This window comes from Octopus bimaculoides, chromosome 18, assembly GCF_046866305.1.
Source record: "Octopus bimaculoides isolate indiv1 chromosome 18, ASM4686630v1, whole genome shotgun sequence".
NCBI lineage: Eukaryota > Metazoa > Mollusca > Cephalopoda > Octopoda > Octopodidae > Octopus > Octopus bimaculoides.
The window spans coordinates 48589915-48602414 of NC_142945.1; the positions used below are offsets into that span (position 1 = coordinate 48589915).

Sequence of the window (12500 nt, forward strand, 5' to 3'; positions counted from 1 at the left end):
ATGTGCCACCCGCACAAGAACCAGTCCAGGGGCACTGGCAACGATCTTACTTGGCTTGCCGGGTCTTCTCACGCACAGCCCATTTCCAAAGGTCTCGGTCCGTAGTCATCGCCTCGGTGAGGCCCAATGTACGAAGGTCTTGCCTCACCACCTCAGCCCAGGTCTTCCTGGGCCTACCTCTTCCACGGGTTCCCTCAACTGTTAGGGTGTGGCACTTTTTCACGCAGCTATCCTCCTCCATTCTCACCACATGTCCATACCAGCGCAATCGTCTCTCTTGCACGCCACAACTGATGCTTCTAATGTTCAGCTTTTCTCTCAAGATACTTACACTCTGACGGGTATTCACATTGACATTACACATCCAACGGAGCATACTGGCTTCATTCCTTGCGAGCTTACGTATGTCCTCAGCAGTTACAGCCCATGTTTCACTGCCATGTAGCATGGTTGTTCGTACGCATGCGTCATATATATATATATATATATATATATATATATATATATATATATAGTTGAAAATTACAAAAGAGACCAGTGTGTAAACAACAACCAGGTGTAAATCGTGTTCCTCTTCAACAGAAAGGAACACGAGAAAAACAGAGAGCGAATAATAAAAGCTTTAGTGGCTTGCTGTCGATCATGGTGGCTGCTGTGACTGACATTCATAAACATATACAACATTACATGCACACAAACTGACTCATGCACAACTTTATATACACACACATATGTAAGTATTTTTACAATGCCTCAAACCAAATATTTGTTTCACTAAATAATTTATTTGTATTTGATTTAAATATGACTTAATGAATAATGAAGGGTGATTCAAAAGTCTTCATACACAGGAAAGATTTATGTTTTTATCAGAAACAGTTCCTAGATTCCCTGATCTGACTCCTCTTGATTTCTGTTTTTGGGGGGCATTTGAAAGGCATGGTGTATCGCGGAAAGATAAAAAAACATAAATCATTTAAAGGAATGCATCACCAACTCATTTGCACAAGTATCACCCGATGTGTTATTACAAGTTCACAATGAGTGGGGTAAACGTATTACAATGTGTATACAAATCAATAGTAACCATATAGAGACTGTTAAATAATTTTAAAAAAAGTGTTCTTATAAACTGTTTCTTATAAAAAAATAAATTGTTCCTATGTATGGCGACTTTTGAATAACTCTGTAGTTAATTATTTTTGTAATCATATATTTACAGTACTTAGGTAAAGTACATATTACTATTTTCTGGCTCCAGAAGTCGTAGGTCTTGACATATTTGACCAAAACTGTTCTGTTTTTCACCAGAATTCAGCAACATGTTGACTTCTGTGCAGTCAACCTCCACAACAAGACATTTTTGTTCTCAATTCCTAACAAACCATTTTGTTACACTTTGGCAGAAGTTTTGTTATAAGTGCTCCTCTAATATTCCTGATGTTAAAATACTGGCATACCTCAACTTACATTGCTAATTGATTCCAAGACATGTGACTTAACTTGATAAAGACCATCTCACAAAAGAATCATTTTTTAAAATTCTTTAGCTCATACCCATTTTAATAAATGATTTGTACATAATTTCACAGGAATTTCATTTGATTTTTCCCTTCAGTATTGGTATTTTCAATCTCGCTAATCAAGTTTCAAACCACTGCAGTGTATGTCACGTGTGCCTGGATGTGTGTATATTTTACTCTCACAAACATATATGCGTACACATTCACACAAACATGCACACTTTTGTGTGTTTGTGGACAGTTGTCAGTCAAATGTCGCAACTAATTTATTATTATTTTCTAATGATGTTTGATTATTACAAATTATATTTAGGACTCATGCTGATCTTTAAACTTCTTAGATTTTTTTTTTTTATGAGTCATTTCATTGATTCAATTCTAAACTTACTTGTGTACTTCTAAACAGTTCCATTCGTGACACATGTACTCTAATACTGTGTACTCACAATTGTGCTATGCCCAGTTTTTGATATTTTGAGCTGATAGTTAACCTGATGCAAACATTTACAGATGTCTGTGGATCCCCTAAGAAACAGTTAAGCCCAGGTCAGCTCTGATCCAGAGGGATGATCAAATGAAGTCCTCCCATGACCAATCCATCTTTTACTCAGATATATTATACACAGGACTACATTATCCAATGCAAAGTATCCTTTCCTGTTTAAGGCAGGAGAATGTCATTTAAGGGATAGTTAGATGTTATTTCTAGCAGGTCAAAGGACCAGACTGAGGCTCTCTCATTAGCTTCCTATGGGATTATTCATTGTATAAAGTCACAACATTACTTCTACAGCTCAGAGGTTAAGGAGTCTGTCCAAGTCAAGCTGATGCTTCTCCGCATTGAAAGATCACTGCTCCTGTACTGTAGACATGGGATTAGAATGTCGCAGGAAAGAATCACAAGACAGATTCTTCAAGCCAAACCAACTGGCAAGAGACCAAAGGTTAGAACATGAGTGAGATGGTTGGATAATGTCAATCGTCTAAGTTGGTCACACTTGGGAATCCAACCAAAAATCAGATTGCATCTGATAGGATCCTGTGGAGGAGGTGCTTGAGGACTTTACTTCCATGACTATCTTAGGAATTGTGGATGGATGGATAAAGTCACATTCATGTTGGTTCTGTGAATATTATTCCTTTATTTTAATATATTCTTTGATACGTTGAGTGAAATATGATGCTTGTATCCTTATGTGTTGATTAAAATATGTTAATGTGTAATATTTGCATATTGTATTGATTGCTGTGCATATTTGCCATTAATCTGACATTGTTCTTTTTTAATCTTATAATTATATTCATGCTTGTTTTTGTTTTGTTTTTTTTTCAATGCAGCCAGTCTACCTTCTATTTCACGTGAAGAACGGCCCAGGTAACACACCTCAAATTCCCACTTCCACCAGACATTTGCGAAGGAACACCTTGTCTGTAAATGGCGAGGACATGAGCGACGTAGAAATTGCGAAGTTAAATATTCACGATTATGCTGTGTTTGAATATGAGCAGAAGCTGCTATCTAACTTTCGGAATAGCATTCGGTCTAGGAATTATGCCGAGAACCATCTATCCAAATCTTCTTTGAACGGTGCTGAAGAGTCTCGTATCTCCTTCCATGACACGGCTAAACATGTGTTAATGGCTGAGAGTGTTCTGATGAATTGGCAGCGTCACATGAAGCACCATAGTTCTTCGTCAGAAGACTTCATTGACACCAGCCTCGATGATCTTCCTGAGCACCTCGGCAAAAGTAACCTCGACAACCTCGATCAAGCTTCGACACTGACCTTGTTGTCGTCGGAGTATTACAATCCAAGTATCAACACATCAAACCTCGATAGCAATTCTCTGATTCTGTCACAGCATCCGACCGTTCATGCTCCCAGCCTAGGTACTCCTGCAGATTCTGGTGGCAGTGGCAGAGATGGTAGCCTCAGTAGTATGACGATGCATGAAGCACATTCCACACCTCACACCACAGATGTCCAATGTGCATGTAATGTTGTCCAGCCATGTCCTGACAGTGTTAGCGGAAAAGGGACATTAGCACAGTCTCCGAGATCCATAGGTGTATCCAGATCTTCATCATTAGCGAAACGCACGTCCTGGTTATGTCCATCTTGCACAGTTGTATGACATCCTCTCGTCTCCCACCTTCTCCAATGCACCTCCCCCCTTCAGACAATTGTAACGTGAGTTTCATTTGCTTCTTTTTGTTTATTTCTTTTATTTTCACCTTATTTATTTTTTATTTGCTTCAAATATTTTTTCTACAGTTTATTATTATTATTATTATTATTATTATTATTATTATTATTATTACTATTATTATTTTGTTTTTTGTTTGTTCATATATTTACGTTTTGTGGATGTCATCTTTATTGTCCTACCTTAGTCTGGTACTATTGTCAAACTTAGACACCTGTGTGTGTGTGTGTGTGTGTGTGTGTGACTTGGTGAAATGCATTCCTTTCACAAAGTTCTTCCAAAGCTCTGTGCCAAAACAGTGGTAGTTCCTAGTATATTTAGTTATGTCCAATCAAAATTAATCTTTATCAACCTAAAATTTTGTCACCTGAGAAAACCAGCCTGTTGAATTTAGCTGTTACAGAAGATAAATTCCAGGTATGAATTATAAAAGAGAACAAAGTTTTGGTATTTATCTCTTCTACAAAAGTTTATCATCCATTCTATGCGGATTCAAGTAGATGGAAAGGGTCTCTATGTAGTTTCTAAGACAGACAAGGCAGAGAGAGAAATGGAAGCAAAAAAATGGATTTCAGTCCATGTTATAGGGACCAAGTTAGAGAGGACCCTTCAGAACTATTTTATCTCTCCTCACCTTCTCAATACAAAAACAAATGATGGTATGAGGTATGTTAGGGAAAAAATATAGACAGTGGGAGTTGTGAGGTGGAAGGATTGGTGTGAGGTGTAATTTTTAGATTTGACAAAGGTGAAACGTATTAGGAATAATGAGAGGAAAATAGCCTGGTGCATGGGAAGGGCTTAGGAAGTGGTGAAATACTGCTTGGATAATTCAGAGATGGATGCATTGGGTGCTGACACTCTTGTGATTATTGCTGGGCCTTGGTGGCCAACAATATGCACACCTCTGATCATGAGCAAATGTTGCAGGGAAGCATCATAGCCAGGTTTTGAAAGGGATTCTTTGGGGTTTGAATAAATTTACCAAAAGCAAAGTTTGAAGGAAATATTAGCCATTTTTCATATTTTCTTGGGGTCAGCAAATAGGAAATAACAGTTGCTACCCAAGGACAAAAATTATGTTGCACAGTGTTATTTTCGACCTTCACTTATTGCCCTCACAGAATCTGACACCTGAAGACGGCGAGCTGGCAGAAACGTTAGCACACCGGGCGAAATGCGTAGCGGTATTTCGTCTGTCTTTACGTTCTGAGTTCAAATTCCGCCGAGGTCGACTTTGCCTTTCATCCTTTCGGGGTCGATAAATTAAGTACCAGTTATGCACTGGGGTCGATGTAATCGACTTAATCCCTTTGTCTGTCCTTGTTTGTCCCCTCTGTGTTTAGCCCCTTGTGGGCAGTAAAGAAATAAGAATCTGACACCTGTTTTAATGGTTTTAAGTTTAAAAAGATGATAATGTTGCTTATTGTTTAGTTTTATAATTTGCTGTCTTTATGTTGTTTTTCACATCATCATCTTCCTCCTTCCTTGCAGCATCTAAGCCCAGCCCTTCACTATCATCGTATAGACCCTCATCTCTCTTACACCCAAAGTAGACAAATGCACTAGTAAATTCCTTACACACTTATGTCAAGAACTTCAGTGCCAACCATTTATTTCGTTTGTGTTTGTCCATCTGTCACCACCACCACCACCACCCATGCACAATTGTAATTTCTTGAAGTTCTCAGAATGCCAGCCATTCTGAGAACTTCAACACTTCTATCGAAGACTCAGGGTTTCTTAGCTGCACTCTCTTTCTCTCTTGTTCTTATGTATTGTGTATATATGTGTTTGTGAGTATGTGAGCCCTTCCTAATGTCAACCCCATTACGGCGTGTATTTTACTCTTTTACTCTTTTCAGTCATTTGACTGCGGCCATGCTGAAGCACCACCTTTAGTTGAGTAAATCGACCCCGGGACTTATTCTTTGTAAGCCTAGTACTTATTCTATCGGTCTCTTTTGCCGAACCGCTAAGTGACGGGGACATAAACACACCAGCATTGGTTGTCAAGCAATGCTAGGGGGACAAACACACACCCACACACACACACATATATATATATATATATACATATATACGACGGTCTTCTTTCAGTTTCCATCTACCAAATCCACTCACAAGGCTTTGGTCGGCCCGAGGCTATAGTAAAAGACACCTGCTCAAGATGCCACGCAGTGGGACTGAACCCAGAACGATGTGGTTGGTAAGCAAGCTACTTACCACACAGCCACTCCTGGGTGATTTTTTTTTTTTGTGCCACCTCAATAATGTTGGTGGTACAAAACAAAACAAAAATAAAAGCACTGAGTGCATGCTGTAAAGTGGTTGATGCTTATAAGGGCATCAAGCTATAGAAACTGTGCAAAAGCTGACATCAGAGCTCATCGGATCCTGTCACACCATCCGACCCATGCCAACATGGAACATGCACACTGAATAATTATGATGATGATGATGATGTGTGTAAGTGAAAAGGAAAAGACAATCGTGTTTGACTTGATAACAAAATTTGAGATTTGCTTCACAATTTACCCATTTCTTGCAGGATTTTCAAGATATCGTTTGAGTCACAAAGTGCTTATATGAAAAAAAAAAAAAAAAATCTCAATGCGTCTTTCTTGGAGGAGTGGGGCGGGGGGGGGGGGGGTCGCCTAGCAGATGTATTTGTAGGAGTCAGCATTTTGCTTAAATTCCAAGCTTAGAGTTAAGCAAAATGTTCTCACTACTCAATAAGTTTCATGCCTCTGATAATACAATAGTTGGACAATCTTGTATAGCATGATGTGTATTATTGGGCAATCATTCAGACTCAAAACAGAACCAGACTGAACGATTGCCTGATAATACATGCAATGTCACATAAGCTCCACTGAATATTGTATTATCAAAAGCATGAAACTTATGGTAGTTTTCATTTAAATCCTGTGTATATTAAATGATTATACACACACTCATTTATAGTTTTGTCTTGAGTTGACCTATTCGTCATTTGAACAAATAATTATTTCTGATTTAAACAAAGCCAGAAATTCTGAGGGGGTGGGTGGAGGCCATTATTGCATTGATCCCTTATTTTACTGGTACTTCATTTTATTAACTCTGAAAATAAACACACACACACACACACACACACACACACACACACACACACACACACACACACATACACATGCAGATAAATATACATACTCATAGATACTTACACATACACTCATATATACACACATGCACAACGTGAATATGTTTAGAGACACATAAACCTGACACAGCTACCCCCAGATGCACCAAGTGTGAGTCAAATACATACTATTCTTGGAGGCTGTTGCAGAATTATTGATATTCGAATCACACACACACACACACACACAGAGAATTTTATTTTTTATATGAAATTCACTTGTTACCCTCCTGTTAACATAAAACGAACAATAAATGATTTGTCCATAGGTATTGATAATATAAAGTTAATATGAAAATAAGAGAGTCAAGAGTATTGAAAAGATTGCAAGACGCAACGAAAATTTTAGGAAAATAAAAATAATAAGTGGAAATTTTAATGGTGAGTGTGTTAAATTTTAAGGCACGATAAGAAAATGACTCTCCCCAGACACAACAGAATATGCTTCAACACACGAAATCACATAAAAAATCTTGCAAACCAAATCCAAAAACGAAATGAAAATAAGAGTTAATATGAAAGCTATCATGTGTGTGTGTGTGTGTGTGTGTGATGGCTGTTTGGGAAATTATATTACTGTTATGTTTGTTGTCCCCACCCTGTCATTTTATAATACTTAAAAGAGTATCGTTTTGTTTTATGTAGCTCTAAAAGACAAGCCTGTAGTTGTAAGCCATTAGAGGTAAGACGTGCACCCAACAACGGAAAGAGTAGACCCCTAGGTATTATTGACCTTGTGAAATAAAAGACTAATTCCAAACTCTCCATCATGGTGTTAGAGCTAACTGTATTTCTCTTTAATTAGAAGAAAATAATCAATTCACCTTTTGTCCCATCTTCCCTGTCTTTCTGCCGAGTTGAATCTATTTTGTTTATAACCTTCCCCTCAAACTCCCATCTTTTCTCTGCATCTTTTAACCCTTTAGCATTTAAACCGGTCATATCCGGCCAAAAGTATCCTACCTGTTTTATGTTAGAACTGGCCAGATCTGGTCTCTCACACCAACCCTACAATATCGTTTTAAATATTAGCAGCTACCTCATCAAAATCTCAATAGCTACAAGATAATGCATGATTAGTTCAAAACAAAGTGGATAAAAAAGCATCAATTTTGGCAGAATAATGTGAACACTAAAGGGTTAAACCATTGTTGGATAGCATTTTAACCCATTACCTCCTATAATTCTATTAACTGGAATTTTTTTATGAAACTTTGATTTCTAGCATAAAACAGCCTTAGAAACATGCTGGAATGATCAAAATAACATTTTAAATAGAAATAAGCGAGATATTGGGTGAAAAATTAGCAAACCTCATTTGAATATCAGAGAAATATACCTAGTAGATATAGCAAAAAGGTTAAATATGTGTAAATATCGACAGATAATTACGAAATTTGTAATTTTTAAGTGATCTCATATAAGATCACTGGTAGGTAATGGGTTAATGTACAGTGTGTGTGTGTGTATGTGACTCCAAAGTGAGAGCTGGCTGTCCCTAAAGAAATAAAGGCTGGTTTGGACTGGACTGGACTTTTGAATGACATTATAAACGCAGCTTTGTGTCACTGCTAAATGATACCTTAATTCTGCTTCACCCATTCCTTTCCCAGCTGTAAAATAGGTAGCATCAACAGGATGAAAATATAATTCCTGCATGTAGCAGGAGGAGCAGTGTGTAAAAGACGTGTGTTTTGTTGCCTTTCTATTGGCTGAACTTTAATTAACCATCTCATGTCTAAAGGTAGGTGTCTACACATACACACACAAGTACTGGGGTCAATTCAAGGCAGTGCCTCAGCATGGCTGCTGTATAATGACTGAAACAATATATATATGTATATGTATATGTATATATATATATATGTATATATATGTATGTATATATATGTATATATATGTATGTATATATATGTATATATATGTATGTATATATATGTATGTATATATATGTATATATATATATGTATATATATATATATATATATATGTATATATATGTATGTATATATATGTATGTATATATATGTATGTATATATATGTATATATATGTATGTATATATATGTATATATATATATATGTATGTATATATATGTATATATATATATGTATATATATGTATATATATATATGTATATATATGTATATATATGTATATATATATATGTATATATATGTATGTATATATATGTATATATATGTATGTATATATATGTATGTATATATATGTATATATATGTATGTATATATATATATATGTATATATATGTATGTATATATATATGTATATATATGTATGTATATATATGTATATATATGTATATATATATATGTATATATATATATGTATATATATATATGTATATATATATATGTATATATATATATATGTATATGTATATATATGTATATGTATATATATATATATATATATGTGTGTGTGTTTGTTTGTGTGCCTGTGTTTGTCCCCCCCCAACATCGTTTGACAACCGATGCTGGTGTGTTTACGTCCCCGTAACTTAGCAGTTTGGCAAAAGAGACCAATAGAATAAGTACTAGGATTACAAAGAATAAGTCCTGGGGTCGATTTGCTTGACTAAAGGCGGTGCTCCAGCATGGCCACAGTCAAATGACTGAAACAAGTAAAAGAGTAAAAGAGTCACTTAATTAAAATCTCACAGCTACAAGATAATGCCGGATAAATTCAAAAACAATGTGAAGAAATAAGAATTGCATTTGATAGAATAATTTGAATGCTTAAAGGTTAAAGAATTTTTTTTTTTTTTTATCTTAATGACCATTATTGGCAGTCTGGTGGTGTATGCTTTTGGTCAGAAAGTGCAGTGATAATTTCGGTCATGGTGGACGTAGGCATTAGGAGAGGCTGTGTGAGTGGAATAACATCACACACTTGTGTTATTATGTCATTTATAATCTCTGTCTTGTAGCAGACAATTGGTCTTGTATGAAGTCTCTGTAGACTTCATAAAATTGCTGCTGCCACTACTACTGCTACTACTACTACCACCACTATTGTTGTTGTTGTTGTGACAGGGCTAGGTAATCTTATTAGATTATGATCAATTTGATTTCAATGACTGCTTGAGATACAGATGGCAGTTCACTTTCCGAATTAAGGTTTGGGGTTATTTGAAGTGGTGGTGGTGGTGGTTTTATTGGTGGAGATGGCAGTGAAATAAAAGGTTCTTGTAAGTATGGAAGCCAATAATGACAATAATCTAATCCAAGGTAACATTAAAATGTCTTATACTGCTTCAGGTCCATTTATTTAAACCCATTCACAGAACATATGTGATTTCATGTGTCTGTAAAATTTACACACCCACTCACACATACACAAACATTGAGCACTACTAACTGTATTCTATACTGAGAACATTTGGATCTTATCTGTGAACTAAATACAGACATACACGCGAGAGGTTTGTAAGTCCCAGCAATGGCAGTGTTGGGTCTTCTCAGTTAAGCTTCCAATCTCATCTCCCAAATATACCACTTCATATCTCCTGATCTACTCTCTTCCAAAGATGTCGTACCAGAGAAAAAATTTATCAATGAATCAATCAAGGAATTGAAGAAATCACTCAATTTGGAAGCTAAACTGGAAATAATTAGCTGCATGCATCATCAAGCCATTTTGCCTTCCGTAAAGGATGAAAGGCAAAGTCGACCTCAGCGGAATTTGAACTCAGAACGTTACGGCAGACGAAATACTGCTATGCATTTTACCCGGCAGGGTAACGTTTCTGCCAGCTCGCCGTCTTCAAATTCTGAGTTCAAATTCTGCCACGGTCAACTTTGGCTTTCATCCTTTCAGGGTTGATAAATTAAGTACCAGTTGCGTACTAGGGCTGATCTAATCGACTGGTCCCACTCCCCCAAAATTTCGGGCCTTGTGCCTAGAGTAGAAAAGATCAGTGATCCAACTAGAAACATCTTATTAATTCCTGACATTGTATCTTAATACCACACACCACACTTTTTTTTACTTTCTCTCACTGATTTCCCATGCATTCTTACCTGTACATCCTGTCCCTCTATGTATTAGAAACACTATTTGGTAAACTACTTTAACAAGACTTCGAAGTCACAGTCAGTGACCCTTATTCTAAAAGTATAGAAATATTTGACTACACCATGTATTGAGTCCATTTTTTTAATGTTTCTTGCTTGTTGATACAAAGGACATATAAGTATTAATGTGTGTGCACAGGTGTGTTCGCATACGTACACACAACCATACATGTAATGCATGTCGATACACATCCAGAAAATTTTGTCAGGTTTTGGTGAATAAAAAATGAATATAATAATGTTTAAAATTGACAGGAATTTTAAGTAAAATCTTTTAAAACGTGTAAATTGGAAATCAATTTTGTTGAAAAACAGGTAAATTCTGAACTTCTTGTATATGAACTTATATGTATGTATACTGCTGTGTGTGTGTGTGTGTGTGTGTCTGTAAGTATATATATATATTTGTGTGCATGTGTGTAGATATATATGTAAACATTTCTATATGTATACATATGTGTATGTAAGTATATGCGTTTGTGCGTGTGTATGTGTTTGTGTGTGTGTATACTGTTTGTATATGTGTATACGTGTTTGTATATGTGTGTATGTGTGTGTGTATATATATATATATATATATATATATATATAATGTGTAAATGTCTTTATATCTGTATGTATACATGTATATTTGAGTATGTATATATTATTTAAAAAAATATATTTATAAAGCTGTTGTATAATAAATGTCCGTTATTTCATTGACAATTGAAATCTAAAATTACAGTTATTTGTTTGTCTCTCAAGACATTTCGATATATCTTCCTTTGAATGTTCAATTTTACATCTACGTTCTCATGCTTGCATGGGTTGGGAGAGTCCTTTCCAACACAACAGCTTGCTATTCTTTAGTCATCTGTTTTTTTGTTAGTTTCAGCAGATTGGCATCAGTTTTTACCATTTCTGCTTAAGTTCCACTTTTCCAAGAGAGAGAGGGCACGAGAAAGAGAGAGGGCATGAGAGAGGGAGAGAGGGCGTGAGAGAGAGAGAGAGGGCGAGCGTGTGAGTGAGTGTATGTGTGAGAGTGTGTGAGTATCTTTGTTTTGAGATCACATGATTGTTCTAAATGAATGTCATTCATTTCTAATATCCTACACAAACATATCTAGCCATGGGGGAAATATTGTGGTTGTTGGAAACAGGTAAGACTCAGCGAACAGAAGAGCATTGAGCCATAGAAGATCTGTCTCAAGAAACTATGTCCAACCCTTTGCAAGCATGGAAACATGGTCTGTTAAAATGACGATAACATATATATATGTGTGTGTGTGTGTGTGTTTCTTTACATTTCTTCTACCTGCTCTGTTTTATTTTCTACAGGTAAAACCCCATCAGAGAGTGACAAGCTGGACTCTGCACTTGCGCAGTGTCTCCTTACAACTGACATTATCGTCCCTAGCACTCAAGTAAAGATCTCTCAAGTGGACACCACGAAATACATCCATGTACAACACAACGGCACCTCTGTCCGAGTTTTCCGAGAAACAT

At 36.2% G+C, this 12500-nt stretch overlaps 1 protein-coding gene across 1 annotated transcript in view; it reads left to right on the plus strand.

Annotated features, from left to right (window-relative positions):
* The window catches only part of LOC149132066 (uncharacterized), a 23977-nt gene that overhangs the window by 11179 nt on the left and 298 nt on the right, over positions 1 to 12500 (plus strand). The window contains exons 7-8 of the mRNA XM_089365545.1: positions 2862 to 3715; positions 12333 to 12500. The exon at positions 12333 to 12500 is cut by the window's right edge and continues 298 nt beyond it. Of these exons, the coding sequence (XP_089221671.1) occupies positions 2862 to 3659 (798 nt within the window). The 3' untranslated portion in view covers positions 3660 to 3715; positions 12333 to 12500. The remainder of the gene's footprint in view (positions 1 to 2861; positions 3716 to 12332) is intronic.